Genomic DNA, 26,806 nt, shown 5'->3' with positions numbered 1-26,806 from the left:
GCACACGTTGCCAGCATCTGAGCTGTCATCCAAACCTCTCTGCCACCCGTGAGACAGGTATTATTATTGTCTTACAAATGAGGAAGTCGAGGTTCACAAAGGTCAGTAACCTGCCCAAGGTCCCAAAGGACAGAACCTGAGTCTGCAAGCTTGAGCTCTTACATCCGAGTACCATGGTTCTGATCCTGGCTGCCCTGTTTTCTAACTGAGTAACTTTGCCTTGGTTCCTTAACTTCTCCATGCCTGGTCTTCTCATCTGTAAAATGGAGATGACTCCTGTGTCCCTAGGACAAAAGTCCATTGGGAGGATTCAGGAGATGGTGGATAAAAAGTCCTTAGGGTCCTGCTGCTGCTACCCTCGACCCACTCTGCCTCAGTGTTTGCCCTTCTTTGGGACAGAATCAGGAGACATGATTGGGGTTCAGAACTCCTGGACTTCCTAGGAGGTGGGAAGTAGAAACTCCCACTACCAAATACCAGGCTCCTGGTTCTGGTTCCAACCCAAGAAGAGGCTCCCTCACTTCCCACCTGAGTCTCATCCCTGTGTTTTGCTTTTCCCTGGGCCAACTGGGAATATCCCAGAGCCTTGAACTCTGCACCAGAACCCAGGAGAGTGGAGAGTCATTCATACGTCCCTACTTTGAGACAGACTTTAGCCTGACCTTTAGCCTGACCATCCGTTTGTAAATTTATCACATGGTCATTTATCACGTGGTCATTGCCTGATTTCCTGTTCAGGACTCCAAAATGTCAAGTTCCTCGTTGTAATGGGCGGGGGGGAGGGGGGATCTCTTTTACCAAAAGCAAGAAGATTCTGAACGCAACAGCTCTGCTTGCTGACAGCTCTTTCATCTTTATTTCTAGTCCTCTTTAGGCTTCTTTGCTCATCTAAAAATCCTCATTTGGTCACATTTTCTGTGACTTGGGACATTAACAGTAAATGATGAGCCCCCGGGGACCTGGGATGGGAAATGGATGGGACACGCTGATGGCAGAGAAGCCCAGCTCTCCACAGTCCACCGAGACCCCTTCTGAAAGGTCTGCCGGTCACTTGCACAGTCCCCATTAACACTCCTGTCTCTGCGAATGCCAACAAATAACGGCATGAAATCTAAACATAAATGAGTTTTCACAGCTAATTACAGCTAATGCGAGCAACTTTCAAAATTGCCAAACATTCCTTCCAGAATAGTACATTTTGCAACTATGAATTAGGCATAAAGAGCCAAATTTCATAAACATAATTTAGCATACAACAAAATAATAATAATACTAAGTGCTTTCCGACTGGCCATTAGCAGCTCCCCGAGGTGGGTCTAATCGCACACTCTCCCATTTGGGCCTCTGACGGCACAGGCCGTAAGGCTCAGAAACCCCAGGAAGGCAGTGGAGGAAGCAGTCATTTCCATGGCCCTCCAGCCTGAGTGATCAGGAGCTGTTCACTTCCCCCACTTACGGCGATACACCCAACCCAGCGGTTCCAGCTGCAGCTTTTAGCCACACGGCTCCGGCCCTGGTGTGGCAGCACCTCCGTCCCTCCTGTCATTCTTTCCCGGTCCATATCACCTTGATGTTTGTTTGTGATCACCAAATCAATGCATGATCACTGCAAACATTACAGGAATAAAAACATAGAAAGTGATGCCCGCCCTTGCTAATCCCACCCCACCACCCTGGTGGTGAAATCACCTGTGTGAGTTTAGTATCTGTTTCTCTCCCATTCAGCTGGGGGTACAAACACAAGCACACACCCTCTTATACGGACGTTATCTTTATTTTACAAAAACAGGATCACACAACACTTCCTTTTACATCTTGCTGTTCATACTTAATAATATATTTGGTGCCTTTCAGTGCCAGTACATGTAAATCAACCTCTTTTTTTTTTTTTAATACACACTATAATTTATCCAGTCTCCCGTAAACGAATATTACAAACAGTGCCTCTGTGAGCACTGTATATTTGTCCCCACAGACACAACACACCTACATCTGTGGGCTCTTCTCTGGGTATCTCTGAAGGACAAATTTATATGAAAATGGTGGTGTTGGGTCAAGGGGAATGCACAGCAAAATGTGAGAACCTAATAGCACATAATTACCCTCTGAAATGAATTGTATCTGTTTGCATCCTAATAACAGTCAATGGAAATAGCTGTTTCTCTCCACCCTTGGCTGTTTTAAGTAGGGAAACCTGGGTCACCTTCCTTTCCATCCCTAGCCATGGTCCAGGGCTGGCAGACCCACACCTGCCCACAGGTGGCTCTCAGTTCTTGCTGCTGGAGAGTGGCTATAATCTCCAGAGCTCTGTTCAAAGTCTCCCGGAACACTCCTAACAAGAAGGGTTAAACATTTTGATCGTATTTCCTTCATACCTTTTTTGAATCATTGTCAAATGCAGAACTGTTCTCCCACCACGAGGGTCCCTCCTGTAGCCACACCCACTCCCAGCCCCCTTCATCCCTGTCCCTAACTCCTAGCAACTATATCTATAATTTTTGTCACTTTAAGAATGTTATGTAAGTGGAATCATACAGTATGGAACCTTTTGAGTTGGCTTTTTAAAATCAGCATAATCTCCTTGATATCCACCCAAGACGTGGCATGTGTCAATAGTTGATTCCTTTTTATTGCTGAGTAGTATTGCGTTGGTGTGGGTGCCTCTTGACTGTGACCATTTCTTAGACTTTCCTTATTTTTGATGACCTTTACAGTTTTGAGAAGTACTGGCCAGGTATTTTATAGAATGTCTATTGGAATCTGTCTGATGTTTTTTTCATGCCAGAATTATGGGTTTAGGGCAGGAAGACCACACAGGTCAATTAACTGTTTTAATCCCAGTCATATCAAGGTACATACCATCAACCTGACGTCTCACCACTGTTGACGTTCGTCAGTTTCTCCACTGTAAAGTTCCTTTTTTTTTTAAACCCCTCTTTATACTTTACTCTTTGAAGGACGTTGCTGTGCACAGCCCATACCTAAGGGGTAGGGAGTTACACTCCGCCTCCTTAAAGGAGGAATTTCCACATAAATTATCTGTTAGTCTTCTGTATGGGATGTTTGTCTCTTTTCCCCACATTTATTCAATCAGTTATTTGTATTAGTATAGACTCGTGGCTTTTTAAATACATTTCCTGCCCCAGTCTTACAGTCACCCATTTCTCCAAGGATCCATAGTTCCTTTTGTTGGAGAATAGAAGTAGAAACCAAGATGTGGCTGCTAGGTGTGCTCCCTGCTAGGATGTGTCCTTGCTCCTAGGCACTTGCACCTGACAGAGCAAGAAATGTGTGTCTCTCTACTAACCTGTGTACATGCACATCTATAAATATTTCCAGATGTCAGCAGGGTTTCCATGTTAAGGTAAACACAAGTTCATACTGATGTCTCCAACTCTAATCCATTACCACATGGATCATTCTAGCCTCCTCCCCTTCCCATACGGGTTTTAAAAAAAAAAACAACATTTTTTTATTGAGCTGTATAATTCACATCTGTACAATTTACTCCAAAATTCAGTGGCTTTAATATATTCACAAGACTGTGCAACCATAGCCACTGTCTAATTCCAGACCATTTTTACCATTCTGCAAAGAAACCCTGTGCTCATTAGCAGTCATTCCCACTCCCTCTTTCCCCTCCTCACCCAGCAACCACTAATATACTTTCTTTCGCTATGGATTTGCCCATTCTGGACATTTCTTATAAATGGAGTCATACAATACATGGCCTTCTGCATCTGACTTCTTTAACTCGGCATAATGTTTTGAGAAGTGGTAAACTCTTAGTCTTTATATGTCCAAACATGTATCTGTTTTGCCCTTAAACTTGAATGATGGTTTAGCTAGGTACAAAATTTGAGGTTCACAAGTACTTGCCTTCAGCATTTTGAAGGTATTACTCCCTGATTCTTTTATGGCTGAGATGCCTGCTACCTGTCTAATTGTCATTCCTTTATAGTATTTTTGCCATGATATCTTTTTTTTTTTAAATCTGTTTTTGGCTGTGTTGGGTCTTCGTTGCAGTGCGCGTGCTTCTCATTGCCGTGGCTTCTCCTGCTGCGGAGCACGGGCTCTAGGCGCGCGGGCCTCAGCAGTTGTGGCTCACGTGCTCAGCAGCCGTGGCTCGCGGGCTCCAGAGCGCAGGCTCAGTAGTTGTGGCTCACGGGCTTAGTTGCTCCGCGGCATGTGGGATCCTCCCAGACCAGGGCTCGAACCCGTGTCCCCTGCATTGGCAGGCGGATTCTTAACCACTGCACCACCAGGGAAGTCCCACCATGATATCTTTTTTTTTTTTTAATTTAAATTATTAGCACCTTTAATTATTATTTATTTATTTATTTATTTTTGGCTGTGTTGGGTCTTCGTTTCTGTGCGAGGGCTTCCTTTAGCTGCGGCAAGCGGGGGCCACTCTTCATTGCTGTGCGCAGGCCTCTCACTATCGTGGCCTCTCTTGTTGCGGAGCACAGGCTCCAGACGCGCAGGCTCAGTAGTTGTGGCTCACGGGCTTAGTTGCTCCGTGGCATGTGGGATCTTCCCAGACCAGGGCTCGAAGCCGTGTCCCCTGCATTAGCAGGCAGATTCTCAACCACTGCGCCACCAGGGAAGCCCCCATGATATCTTTTTAAGACTTTTCTTTCTGATGCTCCATAATTTTACCATGGCATATGTCAGTATGAATTGATTTTTATTTATCCTACTTAGTACTTTTCATTTGAAGACCCATATGTTCCTCCTTTCTGGAAAATTCCAAATAACCCATCCTTTGGGTTCTTTGAACTTCTCATTCTTATTGCTTATGTCTGGGTGTCTGTGTTGTTTTCTGATTCAGCTCTACATTTCTACCTTTTCATTCACTAATTCCCTGTCTGATTCGTGTCTAGTCTAGAATTTATCCCATTTATTGAGGGTTTTGTTTTAAAATTTTAATTCATATCTTTTATGTCCACCATTTCTAAATTTCCATTACCAACCCTTCTCATTCAATTCATGCCCGTTTCGTTTCACAACATCTTGTTCTTTTTAATGGATATTTGTCCTTTACTGAGTACGTTTGATATCCTAAACATTTATTTTAAGTATTTCTCAGACAGTTTATATCATTGATTTCCCCTGAAGTGAATTCATATTCCCGATTGAAGAGTTTGAAGACTGTCTTACTTAGCATGAAATTTTCACGGATGGTGGAATTTTTTATTTCAGGTTCAGTTTGGGTAAGAGGTATTTGCAGGGGGGGAGGCGGTGGTTTTTCCCTCACTTTTCCTCTTGACCGACTTCTCCCTGTGCAGGGGTTTTGGCCCCCGTCGGGGACCAGGCCTTACGATAGTGCTTTAGAGTCCTGGCCCCCCAGTCATCCTGCAAAACCGTGTTTCGGTTCCTTGACTTGAACCTGTGTCTGTCCTTCCTCCCTAGACCCGTGGGTTGCTATAAGCCTTCACCCAGTGCTGTGCTGGAGACAGCTCCTACCAACACATGAAAACCAATGATTAAATGTTAGAGAATTGTGTGAGTTGGTTGTTAAACAGCCATTGTTAGAATTTAATTATACAAACTCATCATTAAGTAAATTATATTAAGAAGCAAAGGTAATAAATACTCATACTCAACACTTAACCATTTTCTAATTATCTTGCTCCATATTTTTCTCACCCCTGCTCTTTGGCTGCGTACAGCTCTCGTATGTGTGTTGGGAACACTCCGTGGTGGTGGGTGTGTTCCTGGGCATCTCTTGACCACTCTGGTTCAGTGACATCACGTTGGTCATTTGAAATCGGCCATCGTGAGAATGTTTACTCCATGGAAATTAGTAAACATTACAAATCAGGTCCTTTTTTTTTTTTTTCTGGAGTGCTTGTACCAGGGTGTACTAGCCCACCACCACCCTGGAACAGGGCAGCGGTGGTTTCCTTCAGTCTCCTTCCATAAACGGAGGTATTAACACCACCCCTGTTTCCAGCCGGGAGCCAGCCTTTATTGCCTCATCTCAGAGAAAGTGCTTTCAATCTTGATTATCTTGTAAGAGCTCAACTCCCACTCATTACTCTGCCTTCCTGCTTTTTTTCTGGTCCATAGAGCTATTTATTTTGGTATTGAAGCTATCTCTGTCCTTTGGTTTTTTTTTTTTTATATTTTATCCATCATAGATCTAAGTTTGGGGAGGAGGAGGTACATTAAATGTTGACCATGCTGTGCTATCTTGATTAGAACTCCATAAACATTATTATTTTTTTTCAAAAAGATTTTAATATAGCTGTCAGTAATCTTGATGCTAGACAACAAATGATTACATATACCATAGTATATGATTTACGCTTTTAAAAATTCTTTGAGGTGTACTTTCCACACCTTAGATGAATAAGATACACCAAAAGTCCTTTAGATGACTGTTGGCTCACCAGGAAGTCCAGTCCTGGGTGGCTGATCTCTGCCACACTAAGCAACCAATGATAAGTTAAAACAGCTTTTCCTAGAGTCAGGACTCCTGGCTGGGGGTAAGAACAGCTTTACACATACAAAATACCAGAAGGACATTTAAAACAGAGAAGATGTTACCTATTAAATCGCATCTCCATTTTCACAATGAGAACACTGCAGCTTCCAAAATAAAGCTGTATCCTATGAACAATGAATAACAGTGGGAATTTGAATTGGGTGTCAATTATAGAGATTTGAGGAAGTGCTTGTAAATAGCTTGTTCTCTCGTGGTGTGGAACGTGTACCTTCTCCTTGCTGCATACATATCTTCACGTTTTGTTATTTCACTGGCCCTATCTTTGGCTCCTGGACTCAGAGATTCCTGAGAAATATGAAGGAATTAATGAGTAAAAAGTATTTGTTTAAAAGAGAGGGACAAGTCCACTTCCTTATCCCTTCTCCTATTTCAAACCTTTTTTTCCTTCCATCCAGCTATTCCTTTATTTAATTTATTTTTTTTAACATCTTTATTGGAGTATAATTGCTTCACAATGGTGTGTTAGTTTCTGCTGTATCACAGAGTGAATCAGCTATACATATACATATATCCCCATATCCCCCTCCCTCTTGCGTCTCCCTCCCACCCTCCCTAACCCACCCCTCTAGGTGGTCACAAAGCAGCGAGCTGATCTCCCTGTGCTATGCGGCTGCTTCCCACTAGCTATCAGTTTTACATTTGGTAGTGTATATATGTCCATGCCACTCTCTCACTTCGTCCCAGCTTACCCTTCCCCCTCCCCGTGTCCTCAAGTCCATTCTCTGTGTCTGCGTCTTTATTCCTGTCCTGCCCCTAGGTTCTTCAGAACCTTTTTTTTAAGATTCCATATATATGTGTTAGCATACGGTATTTGTTTTTCTCTTTCTGACTTACTTCCCTCTGTATGACAGACTCTAGGTCCATCCACCTCACTACAAATAACTCAATTTCATTTCTTTTTATGGCTGAGTAATATTCCATTGTATATATGTGCCACATCTTCTTTATCCATTCATCTGTCGATGGACACTTAGTTTGCTTCCATGCCCTGACTATTGTAAATAGAGCTGCAATGAACATTATGGTACATGACTCTTTTTGAATTATGATTTTCTCCAGGTATATGCCCAGCAGTGGGATTGCTGGGTCGTATGGTAGTTCTATTTTTAGTTTTTTAAGGAACCTCCATACTGTTCTCCATAGTGGCTGTATCAGTTTACAGTCCCACCAACAGTGCAGGAGGGTTCCCTTTTCTCCACACCCTCTCCAGCATTTATTATTTGTAGACTTTTTTTTTTTTTTTTTTTAATTTATTTATTTGGCTGTGTTGGGTCTTCGTTTCTGTGCGGGGGCTTTCTCTAGTTGCGGCGAGCGGGGGCCACTCTTCATCGCAGTGCGCGGGCCTCTCACTGTCATGGCCTCTCTTGTCGCGGAGCACAGGCTCCAGATGCGCAGGCTCAGTAGTTGTGGCTCACGGGCTCAGTTGCTCCGCGGCATGTGGGATCCTCCCGGACCAGGGCCCGAACCCGCGTCCCCTGCATTCGCAGGCAGACTCTCAACCACTGCGCCACCAGGGAAGCCCTATTTGTAGACTTTTTGATGATGGCCTTTCTGACTGGTGTGAGGTGATACCTCATTGTAGTTTTGATTTGCATTTCTCTAATGATTAGTGATATTGAGCATCCTTTCATGTGTTTGTTGGCAATCTGTATATTTTCTTTGGAGAAATGTCTATGTAGGTCTTCTGCCCATTTTTAGATTGGGTTGTTTGTTGTTTTGATATTGAGCTGCTTGTATATTTTGGAGATTAATCCTTTGTCAGTTGCTTCATTTGCAAATATTTTCTCCCATTCTGAGGGTTGTCTTTTTGTCTTGTTTATGGTTTCCTTTGCTGTGGTAAAAGCTTTGAAGTTTCATTAGGTCCCATTTGTTTATTTTTGTTTTAATTTCCATTTCTCTAGGAGGTGGGTCAAAAAGGATCTTGCTGTGATTTATGTCATAGAGTGTTCTGCCTATGTTTTCCTCTAAAAGTTTTATAGTGTCTGGCCTTACATTTAGATCTTTAATCCATTTTGAGTTTATTTTCGTGTACGGTGTTAGGGAGTGTTCTAATTTCATTCTTTTACATGTAGCTGTCCAGTTTTCCCAGCACCACTAATTGAAGAGGCTGTCTTTTCTCCTTTGTATATTCTTGCCTCCTTTATCAAAGATAAGGTGACCATATGTGTGTGGGTTTATCTCTGGGCTTTCTATCCTGTTCCATTGATCTATATTTCTGGTAAACATTATTTTTCATAGACATGTACCTTCTACTCTATGGCTGTTTATATAGGCCTCAAAATATTTCCTTCATCTCTCCCAAAGTCATTCACCTTTTCTCCCTTCTCTCCTTGTTCCCTAGTACTTTCCTGTACGAGTTACAAGAAACAGGTTAATAATGTATTATATATATATGAGTTATCCTTGAAAAGATTCTGGATGTCACATATGCTGCCTTCTTATTTATCATATGCTGAATAATATTATGCATTTACTATAATAATATGCATTGTTCACAGAAGAAACCACTGGAGCCCCCAAGTTACCTAAATGGAAATCCTTGGCCCCCTAATGTTTTCTCCCTTCCCTGCAGGTATCAAAGCTGTGTTCTCAGGCCACTACCACAGAAATGCCGGGGGCACCTACCAGGACCTCGACATGGTGGTATCATCTGCCATCGGATGCCAGCTAGGCAAAGACACCCATGGGCTCCGAGTCGTGGTGGTCACCGCTAAGAAAATCGTCCATCGATACTACAGTTTAGATGAGCTGAGTGAGAAGGGAATAGAAGACGATCTGATGGATTTGTTGAAGAAAAAATGATTGCCGATTATGATTTATTCACTTTTCACTTCTACTATTTTTTCATTTTGGAAGAAACAGCAGCTGCACACAACCCCTTATTGAAATAAAAAAGTATACCAGGCAGATTTGTGAATTTATGTCCTTTTGCTTAAATCAGAGAGCTAGGTCCTGTCGTAAATGATATTTAAAATAGAACTGCCCTCCCTATGCAAAAGAGAGGGGAGGAGCCTGGAAATGAAAGAATAAATGATATTATTAGAATATCTCTGCATGGATGATTGAATAAGTTCTCCTAATGATGTGTTTCTCAACTCTGCTCTGAATTAGATGGTTTTCTGGCATCATATGGTAAATGTCAACCTATCGATCTCAGTCACATCCTGATATCCAAGTGTGATCTCTGATGATTCTTTGAACAAAATTCACCTGATTATAGTAAACCATGGTCACAACTCCCAAAATGCTAGGCAAAACGAAGATCATCTCCTTCCCTTCCTAACAAAACAAATAATTGTGTCCCGTTACCAGAGCCAGAGACTCATCTGGCTGAGGAGCTGAGTAGCCGACATTTACTATTAAAGTCTGGGACATCTGTTATGGCCGATGATGAAGCTGATACAAGTCAGAGCTCGAGTTTACCTTCATGGCGGCTAGAAGAGTCACCTTTGCACATAAATCGTCCACATTCAAAAGCCTCATCCCGGAGGCTAGAACCGAAGCCCTAAAAGGCCGCCTCTGCAGTCATGGGCAGCACGTCTGATTCACTCACGTTCGCATTCGCTGCTGCAGTAACTCCCTCCGCAGGTGGATGTTCTCGTGTGATCGGAATCATCCTCCGTTTATGAGACTCTTAGCTCTGTCTACTTTGACAGAAAACATGGGAATTGATGCAGAGTTCTTCAGAAACCAAGCAGAAATTTCTGTGGGGCAAAAACAGTGCTTTCAGCCATGTTATCTAAATTGGCACCAATTTTGATTAAATGCGCTGGTGCAGGATCCCTTGACCAAGGAGCGTGGATGGGTTAAAATCAGCATTGTCTTTGTTTAATCTACCTTGCTGCTGCTTCTCTGCGGCTCCTGACCACTGCGTAATTTTATCCATGTCGCCTTTTCCAGCAGTCATCCTGGTGGACAGGGAGCCTGGGTACCCTCCATCCTGCCAGGAGAACGTCACAGCGTTACGCAGTAGCGTTCAGTCATCTTAACAAAGCAAAACAGAAAAACAAAAAACTGGTTGCAAATGAACTGCAAAGTCCATTAAATTAAAAGACTTTCATGTTAAAAAGTTTTAGTCAATGTAGCAAAACCATGTGAAATTAAATAGAAAGATAACTGGATATATAAATTCATAAGGAACAAAAGACAAGAAGTTAATTTTACTACAGATCGGTGACACACCATAGCTCATTGTTATGTGGCAAGAAATTAAAATTTTTCAAAATTAGAATGCTCCTGTTTTAGAGTTCTGCTGCATTCTTGCTTCGCATTCGTCTTTCTTTACAACAGGTGGGAATAGAAGAGATCAAGGAGAGGAATTCAGTAAGAGGCATAACCAATAAGCCATGCGTTTGAGGCCTGGGATGTGGTAACTTCAGAATCGGACGTGAGGAACGTGAACCAGGATGGTCAGTGCGGATGTGGGTCTCCTGGGGGAATCGGGGAGAGTTTAATCACCACGGACTGGAGCTCTCTTTGTCACGTCACCTGTGCAAAATGCTCTAGACTGTGGCACTTGGGTTTGGGGAAGGATATGGAAATAATTAAAAGTAATCGAAGTGAAACTTCTAAATCTCCTTCTCCAAAAACCTAATAAGGAAGATAATTGATTCAAAACACAGCAAGAATATGCTACAAATAGGGAATCCTATGAAATTCTCACCATTTTTAAAGTAACCAAACAGCAGTATTCCCCAATGGTGATAGGTTCAGAAAGCAGTTAGGAAATGATGGTGTATCATTCTGATAATAATTACCAATGCATTCACTTATGATTCCTTTTTCTTTAAAAAAAAAAAAAAAAAGACATATTTTAAAAAGTGCCTTATACTGGGATAAACAGTAAAACACACCATGATCATAAGTGCTATGGTTTCGAATGTTTATTAGGTGGTAAGTACTGTTTTAAGTCCTTTGGCTCAGAGAGGTGGGGCTGCTTGGCCAAGGTCACTCAGCTCATCAGTGGGGAGCGAAGGATTGAGACGCAAGCAGTCCAGCTGTTGAGCATACGCTCCCTAACATTATCCTCTTTCCCGGAAAACGTTTTTCACGGGTTAGAGGTTTGTACCCGCTCTTGGCAACACGGCACCCAGTTAGCTGGAGGCCCTGGGACTTCATCCCAGGGTTTGTAAGGCCTAGGCAAGGCCCAGAAGCCCCTTCTCTGACACCAGGTTCAGGGTGGCAAAAGCCTGTCCAAAGGAGCAGGTCATTCCAGGCAGAGAATTTTCACTGGAGGAGATTGAAAAGCTGAATTGAACCGTAATGGGCCACAGGACACAGCTCTGGCCACAACAGTAAACACTTCATCAGATGAAGCTTCCTTCCTTGTTTATAGTTTTCACCCCAGCGGGTAGGAAGCCAGCATCTCTCTCAGGGCAGAGAGGGCCACCTAATGCTCCCCCGCCTCCAATTAATCATTTTAATCGGGAAAAAACTAAGGGGCTGCTAATGGAGGAAGCTTATTTAAAGCGATCTAGAACCGGACTGTGAGGACTCAAGGGTGGGTTTGTGGATGGCAGGTGGGGAGGTGATCATCTAACTGCATTTGCTTTTTACAATAAGTCAGTTTATCTCAAGTCTTCAGTCATGTTTCCCCCCAAGTTGGAGAACAGGGGGGAAAAAATGTAGTAAACTTCATGGCACCAACAAACAGAACATTTCATAATATCTTGATTTTTCAGCATTGCTAGATAGTCAGTCCCTAATAGAGGGTTATGAGGCAAACACTAGTTTTAAGCCTGACTAATAACATTAGGACTGGGAAAAGAATCTAAAAAAGAGTGGATATATGTATATATGTAACTGATTCACTTTGCTGTACAGCAGAAACTAACAACATTGTAAATCAACTATACTCCAATAAAAATTACAGTATGGAGGTTCCTTAAAAAACTAAAAATAGAACTACCATATGACCCAGCAATCCCACTACTGGGCATATACCCTGAGAAAACCATAATTCAAAAAGAGTCATGTACCACAATGTTCATTGAAGCACTATTTACAATAGCCAGGACATGGAAGCAACCTAAATGTCCATCGACAGATGAATGGATAAAGAAGATGTGGCACATATATACAATGGAATATTACTCAGCCATAAAAAGAAACGAAATGGAGTTACTTGTAGTGAGGTGGATGGAGTTAGAGTCTGTCATACAGAGTGAAGTAAGTCAGAAAGAGAAAGACAAATACCGTATGCTAACAGTTCTATTAAAAGCATATATATATATATATGGAATCTAAAAAAAAAAAAAAAGTACTGATGAACCTAGTTGCAGGGCAGGAATAAAGAGGTAGACATAGAAAATGGACTTGAGGACATGGGGTGGGAGGGCGAAACTGGGGTGAAGTGAGAGTAGCATCGACATATATGCACTACCCAATGTAAAATAGTTGGCTGGTGGGAAGCAGCAGCATAGCACAGCGAGATCAGCTCGGTGCTTTGCGATGACCTAGAGGGGTGAGGTAGGGAGGATGGGAGGGAGGCTCAAAAGGGAGGGGATATGGGAACATGTGTATGCATATGGCTGATTAGCCTTGTGCAACAGAAACTAACACAGTATTGTGAAGCAATTATACTCCAGTAAAGATCTATTAAAAACAAAAAAGGTACATGCACCCCTATGTTCATAGCAGCACTATAAAAAATAAACAAAAAACACTAGGACCATTTACCTTATGTACCTGCAAAAGATACTGAGTTACATGTAACTGTAGAATCTATATACACATAATACAGTTTAATACTATAGTCTGTCTTCTAATGTGAAATCTTTTGAGAAAAGGTAGCAAAAACATCATTTGCATTTACTTGAACTCTTAATACTTACTCCCCAAGTAGTGTCTAAAACAGTTTTGTGCAGTCATGAAATTTATTGAGCTAAGGGGAAAGAAGAAGATTTAGGAATAAATTGTCAAGGCAAGTTCTATTAAAAGCTCTCTGTAATAGACACCAGGGATTTCTTGTTCAGATAACCTTAGCAGTTTTGGCTGCACATGCAAGAGATAGTACTTAACAGGTAATATTGATTTTTTTAATAACTGCATAAAATACTGTCTTACACCATTGGAGAGCTCTTAGGTATATTTATATATAGGCACAATGGAGGATTTTTTTCTTGGAATAATAAATGATTTCTAGCATCTCGATAGAAAACATTTTACTGACTAAATTATCTTTTTCCTTCAATGGATTTTATTTCCTTTTTTTAGTTTTACCGTTTGTGACTATACACATACACACACAAATATATACAAGTCGGTTTTTTTCTTTAGATAACACCTAAAGGAACAATGTAAGTAAAAAACCTCTGTAAATAAATTGCATTGAATGTGAATATTCACAAGTTACCTTTTATTATTCTGTTCTGATATTTGTCTTTAAAAAGTAATTTTCTTCGTTAAAGGGGCTTTGCATCTCACTTAGAACAAAGTCCAGACTCCTTCCTACAACTTCCCAGGCCCCTCCCACTCTGCCCCTGCCCCGCCCGCACCTCTCAGCATCCGCTCTGCCACCCTGCCCTTGCTGAGCGTCCCACTACCCTGTGCACTTGCTGTTTCCTCTGATGGGAATTGGCTTCCTATCATTTTGACCTCAGCTCGGAAGTCCTCAGCGTAACCTTCCTTCCCCACCTGTCTGTGGTTATTCTCCTCAGCCCCAGGCAGCACCTCCCCACTCCCTTGTTTATTTTCTCCATAGCACGGCACTAAGACATTTGCTTGTTTTTCCTGATCTTTACATACCCCCCCCACGCCCACCCCCGAATGCAAGCTTCGGAACAGCAGGGACCTTGTCTGTCTCATCAGCCATTCTTCCCAATGCCTAGAACCCTGCCTGGGACAGAAGAACTGCTCAATGAATACTTATTCCATGAATGTGGAATAAATAAGTATATAGCAATACTAATTATCAACATTAACACAATACAGGGAAGGGAAAGAGGCCACATTCCTAAGCCTTGTGGTAGTTCTTTGGGAATCGTCCTCAAAGTTAGGTATTGTCAACAGGTCAGTAAATAACAGCGTCAGTGTTATCTTTGGTTCTCCACTCACAGTGAAGAAATTGGGGATAAAGAGAGAAGTGTTCTTGACGCTTAGTGATTCTAAGCCCTGCTCACTGGGCTTAGAATGAATGCTGTGCCAGTAACCAAAGCAGGTGAGCCCAGAGAAGGGACTGATTTTAGACTAAAGGTTATATGGGAATATATAAAGGAGATGGCTGGAAATACACGTGTGGGACTCAGAAGTGAAAAATACACCTTGGAAGCGATACCCAGAGAGACTACGTGAATGAATGAGATTCCTGAGAAAATTTAGCAGCCCTGGAAGAGACCTAAGGACAGAACCTTAAAATAGACCTTTAGGGAGCATCTTCGCTTCAGCACGAGAAGAGAAAGATGGGAGCCACGGAAGGAGTGAAGGGGAGTCTTTCTGAAAAGTTCAGACTGGTGCACACTGAATAAACAGAAAAAGGAATGGGCTCCACTCGGAGCTGAGTGCTTTTCCCCCGCAGACCAGCACTGCTGCAGATACCTATAAACTCAAAAAACCTACTTGGTGATTTGGAGAGTGAACAGAAACCAGGAGCTCAAAACTTCCCCTCTCCCTGTTCCACTTTGTCCTGAGAGCAAACCACAGTTGTAGAGCAACACACCTGGGATGGATAAAGTGTTTCCCCAAAACCGGCCATCTCTTTGCCCAGAGAAGCCAGGGAAGAAGCCCAGGTCACTGGAGAGTGAGGAATCCTGGAGAGCTGGGAATGGAAATCCCCTGATTTTCTATGTGAACTTCACTCAGATCTCTGGCTTACCTCTAAGTATACATGAGCAGGATAGAGCAGCAAAAGCTTAAAGAATTGAACTGAGATGTGACCTACTGCTTAAGGCAAGCAACAGAGAACTTACAACTTAAGTAATCAAGTTAACTTCCTGCTAAAGCAAAAGCCTCAACATTCAGGGGAATATAACAGAATTCCAATTCTCCACAATATGACATGCACGATTCCCAGGATACAATCCAAATCACCTGATGTACAAAAAAACAAAACAAAAAGCAAACAAAAACAAGAAAATGTGATTCACTCACAAAGGAAAAGACAATCAACCTCAAGATACCCCAGATGTTGAATTATCACACTAGGGTAGTAAAGCAGCTATGATAACAGTGCTCAATGAAATGAAGTTAAAAAACATGCTTTAAATGAATTAATATAAAGGCTATCTCACATGAGAAATAGAATGTATAAAAATAATCAAATGGAAATTTCAGAACTGAAAAAATACAATATCTGAGATTGAAAAGTTCCCTGGATGGGCTTAATATCACAGTGGGGATGGGTGAACATGAAGATAGATGAATAGACACCATCCAGTTTAAAGAGAAAGAGAAAAAGGGTTGGAAAAAAATTAAGCCTCAGGGGCCTGTGGGACAATGTCAAAATGTCTAATATACAGCTAGTATGAGTCCCCCCAAAGAAAGGAGTCATGGAGCAGAAAATTATGTGGAGAAACTAAAGCCAACAACTTCCCATATTTGGTAAAAGACAAAAGTTTACAAATTCCAGCTGCTCAGCAAACACAGAAAACATGAGCCATAAAACAAAATATTGCCAAATTGGACTTTATAAAAGATTCTGCTCTTCAAAAGACATCGCTAAGAAAATGGTAGGCAAGCTACAGGCGGGAAGGATATATTTACAACACATTTATCACATAAAGGGCTTGTATCCAGAGTATGTAAAGAACTCTTACAACTCAATTTTTAAAAGGCTAATAAAAAAGATGGGGAAAATATATGAATGGCCAACAAACACATGAAAAATGCTCATCATCACAGCCAACATGCAAGTGCAAATTAAAACTACAATGAGATGCCATCTGTCACTCACCAAAATGGCTAAAATGGAAAAGATTAATACCAAATGTTAGTGAGAATTTGGTACAACTCTATGATAGCGATTCATAATAAGAAATATGTATTTGGTCTCATCCCTGTCCCTGGCAGAGTTCCTAAAACCCTTGGAATTTCCTAAACGCTAAGAGAGGTGAGGATGCCTTTTGTTATTCCTAAGAAACCCCTTTCTACCACACCTGAATTTATGTTAATGGAACCAGATTAGAGGGTTGGAACTTTCAGGCCCATTGCCCATCCTCAGGGGAGGGCCAAGAGACTGGAGATTGAATTAATCACCAGCAAGTGATGATTTAAGCAATCGTGCCAGGTAACAAAGTTTCCATAAAAACCCAAAGGATGGGATTCTTGGAGCTTCCAGGGTGATGGTGCTGGAAGTGGCACATCTGGAGAGAGCATGGACGCTCTGCCCCTTCCCACACACCATGCCCTGTGCATCTCTCATCCAAGTACTAACCAGCCTAACCTTTTGTAAATTCCGAGATCAGACGAGATTAGGCGGGTTCAGGGTAGTATAGCTGTGGATTGTCCTATGCATCTCTTCATCTGGCTGTTCCTGAGTTATATCCTTTTGTAATAAGCCAGTGATCTAGTAAGTAAAATGTTTCCCTGAGTTCTGTGAGCTCTCTAGCAAATTCATTTAACCCTACAAGGGCATTGTGGGAACCTCCACTTTAGAGCTGAGGAGTCAGAAGCACACATGACAACCTGGACTTGCATCTAAAGTGGGGCATGGGGCAGTCTTGTGGGACTGAACCCTTAACCTTTGGGATCTGATGTGATCTCTAGGTAGATAATCTCAGAGTTGAGGTACATTGTAGTACACCCAGCCCGTGTTGCAGAATTGCTTGGTGTGGGGAAAAGAAACCCACACGTATGGTGAGCCTAAATACCAGAATTGAAGTATTCTGTGAATGGTGAGTAAAGAAAAACCAGCCTTTTTCTTGTACACTAACTCATATACATTCTTGGCAAGAATATTAAATGGTGCAACCACGTTAGAAAAGAGTTTGATAATTTCTTAAAAAATGAAAGTCCACTATATGACCCAGCAGTTCCACTCCTAGGTATTGACCCAGGAAAAATGTAGGCTATTTCCACCAAAAATTTGTCCATAGCAGCTTATTTGTAATAATAACCCCAATCGAGAAACAACCCAAATGTCCATCAATAACTGAATGAATGAGTAAAATGTGGTACATTCCTACGATGGGATACTATTCATTAAAAGGGAACTGAAGTCGGTGGTTTTGAGATGTTCCGTCAGCTCAACATGTCAGGTCTGTATGTCGAGGATGCCATCCTATTGACAAGGTGGCTGCCCAGCTCCAAGCATCACATCCTTATAGAACTGTGTTCAAAGACAGGAAGACGGGGCTGGTGGGGTGGGTCTTTACCTACAGAGTTGCTTTTTTCTATCTGCGAGGAAAGTATCTCCCGGAGACCCTCAACAGATTCTCCATAGGTCCCCTTGGCCAGAACCAGAAATGCCAACAATACAACCCAACAGCCGTCCCTGATCGCAAAAAATATGGGGAGGATAAGGACCGTTGGTGACTATGAACCCTCGCCTCACTGAGTACATGGATGCCACACCACAAGTTGCTGAAGAAATGAATAGTGAGAAAGAACAGGGAATCCACAAAGACCAGTTTTTCCAGGGACCTCGGGAGGGGAGTAGACTGAGAGCAAAGTGGAGAAAGTGTGAGTTGAGCATGTTACCAGAGGAAGCAGCAATCAAGAGAAGGAGGGTAAAAACGGACATGGGAAAGGAAATTACTGATGGGACAGGGATATTCATTGGAAGAGGAGCACAGCCTTGGCCGTGAGACAGGAGGGAGGAGGATGGAGAGGGTGGTGACCCTAGGAGTGGAGGAGGTTTGGGGTTGGTTGATTGGTTAGTTGTTTGACTGACTGGTTGGTTGATAGATTGACAGGCATATTCTGTGTCCCGAGAATGCGTTTCTCAGAGGTGCTCTGTGCTTGTGCTTCATTGTGAAGAGGTGAGACTTTCTGGATTTATGCTCAGTTCACCTCTCTGTCTTGTCGGGCAAAGACCACCATCCGTATAGACTGGTGACCATCTGGCTTTCACAGAATCTCTCCCCTGGGTAGATCCTATGGGATGTGTTTCAGACATTGAAGGAGAGCACATTCAGGGTGTGGCTTACTCCCGGGCCTATCAAAGTCTCCCCTTGGGCTCTGAAGATGTTCTTTCAAGACTTCATGGAGAAATTCATCCATTTCATCTCTTACAGAATGTCTTCGAAAGACTGGATTTGCTTTTTGTGGAAACTACCAAACTGGAACATTGTATCCCTAAACCACCTATTTTCGCTGTCACAGATTACCTGAAAAGCCATGTAAATGACATTGTACGGTACTTACCATGTAGACCTGCACCTTCCTGGTCTCCCTTGTTTGTCAGAAAAGATCATGAGCCCCTGGGGACAGGACGGCCTCTTGTTGGCCGCTGAATGGAGAGCAGTGAGACAATTTAAATATTGATGTTTCCTGCATCCCGGGCAGCCCTTCTGTCCTTGGGAAGCATAAGCACCAATAGCATCAATTGCCACTTTTGTGATGACAATTCCCACATAAGCCATTTCTAAGATGAGATGACTTCTAAGCCCATGAGTCACATCCTCCAAATGCCAACCGGACAGCATAACAGAGACCCAGAGAGCGTTCAGGCACGCCATCTCCAGAACTGAATCCATCTCCTTTCTGAAACCACTTTCTCTTCTGTTGTTCCCTGTCTTGACAAGTGCCAGCACCCCTCCACCCCTGCCATGAATCAGAAACCCAGCTTCTCCCTCTCCATCTGCCCTGTGTCCAATCTCTCACGACTCCCAACACCCCAGTGCCCCCCCAGATCCTCGGCACAGTGGTTGACAGCCCCGAAGGCAGACTCTGGACCCAAATCCCATCTGGGCCACTAGTGGTTGCCCAACTTTGGGTGTTTTTAGCCCCTGCAAACCTTCACATCCTTATCTGTAGGATAATAATGGTATGTGGACGAGGATTAAGTGAAACAATGCATGTCAAGCTCGTGGCAGGCACACAGTGGGCATTCTGTGAATGGCATCCCCATAGCCACGGCTTCCATCCAGGTCACTGAACCATTGCCGCAGCCTCCCAGCCCATCTCCCTGCCTCCAGTACGTCTTTCCAGGCCAGGGAGGAAAACATGTTAATGGGACAGAGTCAGCGCATCTGGGCTTGAGTCCTGGCTCTGCCACTCACTCTCTGTGGCCTTGGGCAGGTAAGGTCCTGTTTGGGGAACTCAGTTTCTTTATCTTTAAAATGGGTACAATATAGTACCTTCCCCATAAAGATGAAATGAGCTTATTCTTTAATGTGTTAGCCTATTAGATGCAGAATGTGCGCCTGTAGAGAATAACGATGCTAATCATCATCAAACTTCACAGTTTGACTCCCCACCCCGACCCCAGCATAGAGCCCAGTAGTGCATCACGAAGGGCCCACACCGCCCCAATCCCTCCTGTGCTGAGCCTCCTAGATTGGCTGCTTAAAAATAGATTTATAGGGGCTTCCCTGGTGGTGCAGTGGTTAAGAATCCGCCTGCCTATGCAGGAGACATGGGTTCGAGCCCTGGTCGAGGAAGATCCCACATGCTGTGGAGCAACTAAGCCCATGAGCCACAACTACTGAAGCCCACGCACCTAGAGCCCGTGCTCTGCAACGAGAGAAGCCACCGCAATGAGAAGCCCGCGCACAGCAACGAAGAGTAGCCCCCTCTCGCTGCAACTAGAGACGGCCCGCGTGCAGCAACAAAGACCCAACGCAGCCAAAAATAAACCAATAAAATAAATAAATTTAAAAATAATAATAGGGACTTCCCTGGTGGCGCAGTGGTTGGGAATCTGCCTGCCAATGCAGGGGACACGGGTTCGAGCCCTGGTCCGGGAAGATCCCACATGCCGTGGAGCAACTAAGCCCGTGAGCCACAACTACTGAGCCTGCGCTCTAGAGCCCGTGAGCCACAACTACTGAGCCTGAGAGCCACAACTACTGAAGCCAGCGCACCTAGAGCCTGTGCTCCGCAACAGGAGAAGCCACCGCAATGAGAAGCCTGCTCGCCGCAACTAGAGAAAGCCCGCGCGCAGCAACGAAGACCCAACGCAGCCAAAAATAAATAAATAAATTTATTAAAAAAATAATAATAATAATAAATAAAATAAAAATAGATTTATATTCCTGAATTCCCAGGATAACATCATTGGTGATCATTACAACAGGCAGTGAGGATGGGCATGGCATTGGGGAAGGGCAGAGGGAAGGCAAGTGCAATGACGAGCAGAGCAGCAGTCGGTGTTTTTACAATTCCGCCTCGAAAGGAAAAAAGAAAGTGTCCTCTGGTCAGTAGGGGAGGGGGGAGCCAGTGCCCTCTGGTCAGTAGGGCAAGGGGGGAGCCAGTGCCCTCTGGTCAGTAGGGGAGGGGGGAGCCGAGGCAGGGGGACGTCAGCTAAACGGCCCGTCACTCTTCTAATCGCTTCATGTGCCTGAGCTCACTGAATGCTGGAAACAACCCTACTAAAGTAAGTACTTTTATTATCCCCATTTTTCAGAAAAGGAAATGAAAGCACAGAAACGTTAAGGAAATTGCCCAAGATCACACAGCTCATAAGTGGCAGAGCTGGGAATCAAAACCCAGCCGTGTGCTTCCGGAACCCATGACCCTTGCACTGTCCCAGGTCTCAAGTGGTCCTCGGGGTGCTGGCAGGGGGGCAAGCCTCCAGCCCCTGCAGGGGAAGGAGGACCGTGTTAGCGAACAGGACCCCAGCCTGTCCTCGGACGTGGAAGCGCTTCTGCTCACCTTGGAGTCAGCCTGGAAAGCAAGTTCTTTCCATGCTAAAACTATGTCTCCTCTGCCACATGGAACCAAGTTTATCCATTTAATTGTTCGATTTAGTTAGACACTTTTTTCTCTCTCCAACAAATTCTAGCAATAAAGTCACACATTCCCCCAAAGATCTCCAGCAGAGGGGGTTTCTGGGCCAATCCCACTCACCTATGGAGACATTGCAGCTCCTGGCGCAGATGAAAAGAAAGTTTCATTAGCTTTATTCACTTCTCCCGACGTAATTGGCCAGCAAAGTCTAAACGCTGATGTCACGACTAATTAGTGGCAGCCTCTGCCCTCCTGGTCGCAGTTTCCCGTCTGGCTTGTTTGTGTGCAGGGAGCAATGTCATAGGGAGCGTCTTTATGAACCAGCTCTCCTATGGAGATGCTCTAATTATCATTTAAGAAAACAAGCTTTTTGATGTTGTGTAGACAGTTCAGCATCATCTCCCCAACAGGGCTGGTAATTGTAACACCCTTTCAGTGCATGATGTGTTTTTCTGAAGGTGATAACACCAGATCCTGGAGAACTAGAAATTACGAACTCATCTCTGCTTCTCTGTCCTGGACACCTCACCGATCTTGGCTCAGGTTGGGTCCTTCAAGGGCTCTAACACCAATTGTCTGCTTTGGGGTGAATTTTGCCAAGCATCAGAAATTCGGATCAAACCACCAATGCAATCATCGTGCCCCTGGGTACCACTTATTGTCATGAAATCGAACCCAGCAGAAAGGAAACCCGTTCAATACCTAAAAGATTAGAGCATATACAAATAGTAATTGATACTGAGAAATTTCACAGTGTGCTTTTCTTTGAAAAGGAAAAAGCAGGGGGCTCATTTGAATTCCCCAGTGGCAGGGTTCCATTGAGCTTCGAAGGAGTAAGGATTTTTAACAAAGTTAATTACAGTCTGAGAACATCAGTCTGGCAACAACACTGTCTGCTAGACAGCGGTGGATAGATATGTGATAAAGCAAATACAGCAAAACTTTAAAGGTAGAACCTAGGTGGTGGGTATATTCATGTTCACTGCAAAACCTTTACATTTCATTATATTTGAAATTTTTTTTTATTGGAGTATAATTGCTTTACAATGTTGTGTTAGTTTCTGCTGCACAGTGAAAGTGAATCAGCCATACACATACCCACACGCCCTCCCTCTTGGACCTCACCCCCCAACCCCCCCATCTAGGTCATCACAGAGCACTGAGCTGAGTTCCCTGTGCTGTACAGCAGGTTCCCACTAGCTATCTATTTTACACATGGTAGTGTATTTATGTCAATCCTAATCTCCCAGTTCATCCCACCCTCCCTTACCCCCCGGGTCCACACGTCCATTCTCTATGTCTGCCTTTGTATTCCTGCCCTGCAGATAGGTTCATCTCTACCATTTTTCTAGATTCCACATATATGCATTAATATACGGTATTTGTTTTTCTCTTTCTGACTTACTTCACCCTGTATGACAGACTCTAGGTCCATCCACGTCTCTACAAATGACCCAATTTCATTTCTTTTTATGGCTGAGTAATATTCATTGCAACACTATTCACAATAGCCAGGACATGGAAACAACCTAAATGTCCATCGACAGACGAATGGATAAAGAAGATATATTTGAAAATTTTTCATTTAAAAATATTGAGAAAAAAGGTATCAGAACCCAAAACTCTTTCACCCCATTAAGAAACTTAACAGCTGTTAGAAAGCATTTGCTGGACAGCAGGCTCTGGGCTCTGAGCTTTACATACACATCCTATTTCATTTTCATAAGAACCCTATGAAGCCATTGCTCTTATACTCAGCTTACAGGTGCAGAAACTGAGGCTTTAGATGATAACTTGTCCAGAGTCTGCAGATGGTGGATGTCAGAGCAAATATTTAAAGTCCAGTTTTCTCCCCATTCTGTTCTTCTGCCCACAAGAATAGGAACGGGCTGCACTGGAAGGTCACCACCTGCCTCACTGTCTTAGTTTTGGCTGCTGTAACCAATTACCACTGACTGGGTGGCTTAAACAACAGATGTTTAGTTCTCATAGTTCTGGAGGCTGGAAAGTCTAAGATCAAGGTGCTGGCAGATCTGGTGTCTGATGGGGGACCGCTTGCTAGTTTGTGGATGGCTACCTTTTCATTGTGTCCTCACATGGCAGAGAGCAGAGAGAGGAAGCAGGCTCTCTCCTATCTCTTTATAAGGGCACTAATCCCAATCATGAGGGCTCCACCCTAGTGATCTAATCACCTCCCAACGGCCCCATCATCAAATACCATCACCTTGGGGGTTAGGACTTCAACATAGGGATTTGGAAGGGTGGGGGAGACACAAACATTCAGTCCACAGCACTCACCTGTAACATTCATCTAGGCCAGTTGTTCTTAGCCTTCCTTTTGAGAATTTGATGCCATGTAGAATCCCTCCATCCTCCAAAGGCACATCTGCACATCATTTTACACACAAGACTAATGGGTTCATGGCCTCCCTGAGGCCCATCCATGGGCCTGAGAAGCCCCAAACCCCTTTGCTCATGACTGAATTCCCTCCACCCCACCACACATCTCTGTGTTCCAAACTTCCCCACCCTTGCTCCAACTGTTTCCCCTTCGTATTCATCAAATCCCCCTGGAATGTAAATTCCCTGAGGACAGGACACTGTCCCCTTCTCCACTGTATCTCCTTTGCCTAGACCAGCACCTGCCCAGAGTAGGTGCTCAAGAAGCATTTGTTGATTGAAAAATTCCAAAAAATATTTGTTGAGCCTTCCTACAGACTCTGGAGATAGAGTGGTGAGTAGTCACAGCCATGGTCTCCATGCTCACAGAACTGTCAGAATGTGTTAGTAATTTACTGCTGTGTAACAAATCACCCCAAAACATACCAGTTCAAAGCAATAAACATTAATTATCTCACATTTTCTGAAGGTTGGGGATATAGGAGCAGCTCTGCTGAGTGGTTCTTTTTCTTCTTTTAATATTTATTTATTTTATTTTTGGCTGCATCGGGTCTTAGTTGTGGCACGTGGGATCTTTTTGTTGCTGCACGCGGGCTCTTTGTTGCAGTGTGCAGGCTTCTCTCTACTTGTGGCATGCGAGCTTCTCTCCAGTTGTGGCGCACAGGCTCTGGAGTGCGTGGGCTCAGTAGTTGTGGCGTGTGGGCTTAGTTGCCCCGTGGCATGTGGGATCTTAGTTCCCCGTCCAGGGATTGAACCCTTGTCCCCTGCATTGGAAGGTGGATTCTTAACCACTGGACCACCAGGGAAGTCCCCTGCTGAGTGGTTCTGGCTCAGTCTGTCATGAGGTTGTTGTCAAGCTGTTGTCTGGGACAGCAATTATCTGAAAGCTGCAGGATCTGCTTCCAAGCTCACTCATGTGGCTCTTGGCAGGCCTCAACTTTTTTTTTTACAAATTTATTTATTTATTTTTTAATTTTTGTCTGCGCTGGGTCTTCGTTGCTACGCATGGGTTTTCTCTAGTTGCGGCAAGCGGGGGCTACTCTTGGTTGTGGTGCGTGGGCTTCTCATTGCGGTGGCTTCTCTTGTTATGGAGCATGGGCTCTAGGCACGTGGGCTTCGGTAGCTGTGGCACGCGGGCTTCAGTAGCTGTGCTCACGGGCTCTAGAGCGCAGGCTCAGTAGCTGTGGCGCATGGGCTTAGCTACTCCGTAGCATGTGGGATCTTCCCGGACGAGGGCTCGAACCTATGTCCCCTGCATTGGCAGGCGGATTCTTAACCACTGCACCACGAGGGAAGCACCAGGCCTCAACTTTTTGCTGGCTGTTGGTCAGAGGCCCTAGTCCTCAACACATGGGTCTATCCATAGGCTGTCTGGAGGGTCCTTTTGACAGGATGGCTGGCATCCCCCAAAGTAAGTGACCCAAGAGAAAGAGAATCCCCAAGAGGGAAGCCTTAGTCTTTTAAAACCTAATCTTGAAGTGGCCTACCATCACTTCTGCCATATGCTATTGGTCACAGAATCCAATCTGCCATATGCTATTGGTCACAGAATCCAATCCTGGTACCTTGTGGGAATAGACCCCACAAGGTGTGAATACCAGGAAGTGGAGAGTATTGGGGGCCGTCTTGGAGACTGGCCACCACAGTCGTGGTGACAGTAATCAAATATCACACTAATGAATATACAATTGAAAACTGAGGTGTGTGCTCTGAAAGTACAGACCCTCGTTTTGTGAAAGGAATAACATGAGGTCTAACTCAGACATAGGTGGGGGTCAGGGATGGCACTTTGACAATGGCCTCTGGGATGGCAGGAGATGATTAGTAAGAGAAATGGAGAAAGGAAACAAGGTGCCCCAGACCATTCATTCTCCATCTTGGCTGCTCACTGGAGTCATCTGGGGAGATGTTAAAAATACTGATGCCAAGAATGTACCTCCAAAGACTCTAAAAGGTCTTTGGAAGTGAAGCCTGGGCATCTGGATTTTTTTTTAACTTTCCAAATTGATTGTAATGTGCAGCCACGTTTGAGAACCCCTGTTCTAGGATAGGGGACCTGAAAGGTTGGGATGGCTGGAGGACAGAGAGGAAGTGACATGGAATAGGTAGGAGAGGTGGGCAGATGCTGGACCACATGGGGCCTCGGAGAACATGTTAGGGAGGTTGGTCTTGGAAAGTATGAGGATGGTGTGAGAGAGTGAAATGATCCAATTTACAGTTTGAAAAGATCACTCTGGCTCAGGTGGAGACTGGATTCAGGGGGGTGGAGCTCAAATGCCCGTGGGGATGCCATCTGGGGATGTTCGGATAATGGTCCCACCTATGACAGAGGATGAGGACTTGGACAGAGACATGGCAGGCCGAGTCAGATGTTCTATGTCACCAATTCTTATGATCCAATCAAAATATTTTATTTCAGTAATGGGAAACTGACTTCAGAGAGGTGATGAGGCTTATTCAAGGTAATTCCACAATAGGAAAAAGCAGAAGGAAAGAGAAACCAAGTGGGCCCTGAGAATCCAGGGTGGTGGTCCACATGATAAAGAAGATAAGAGAGGGAAAAAAAAGAAAACGATGATTAGACTATCAGACTGAGATAAAAGGCACATCAAAAGCACACAGGCTCCCCAATGAGAAGATCAAAAGGTTACCAGTAATTTAACGAACAGATGGTGTAATTATAAAGCTGTCAGAAATGGCAGCCGGGGTCAGCCCCATGACCCGCCCCTCCGTTCCCGGCAGGGACACTGGGGGAGGGCTGGGGGAGAGCTGTCAGCCTTCCTGGTGCTCTGGGGGGGGATGCTGCTCCACACCCTGCTTCCCTTCCCCGCAGTGGAACCTTTGGCTTCCTCTCCAATACAGCTGAAGCCTGTGACAGCCTGTCCCACCTCTGCAGTCACATATTAAAAGGCTATTTCCAGCATCCCACTTTTATCCACACATTAAACAGAAGGGGTCCTTCCCTTTCCCGTTGGTAATGACGCCCTGCCTCTCAAGAGGTGGCTTTTCAGTGTCTTTCCGGAGAAGAAGAGAAGGTGACTCACATCTCACAAGCCTGAAATCATTAGT

General features: G+C 44.0%; 1 protein-coding gene across 2 annotated transcripts in view; it reads left to right on the top strand.

Moving 5' to 3' along the window:
- The window catches only part of CPPED1 (calcineurin like phosphoesterase domain containing 1), a 122,176-nt gene extending 112,166 nt beyond the window's left edge, over positions 1-10,010 (top strand). For both annotated transcript variants that reach the window (XM_061208650.1, XM_061208649.1), the window contains one exon: positions 9,084-10,010. In XM_061208650.1, the coding sequence (XP_061064633.1) occupies positions 9,084-9,313 (230 nt within the window). In that variant the 3' untranslated portion in view covers positions 9,314-10,010. The remainder of the gene's footprint in view (positions 1-9,083) is intronic.
- Positions 10,011-26,806: the final 16,796 nt, after the last annotated feature.

This window comes from Eubalaena glacialis, chromosome 13, assembly GCF_028564815.1.
Source record: "Eubalaena glacialis isolate mEubGla1 chromosome 13, mEubGla1.1.hap2.+ XY, whole genome shotgun sequence".
NCBI classification, from domain to species: Eukaryota; Metazoa; Chordata; class Mammalia; order Artiodactyla; family Balaenidae; genus Eubalaena; species Eubalaena glacialis.
Note: the sequence above shows the minus strand (reverse complement) of the source record. Positions and strands in the feature narration are given on the sequence as shown.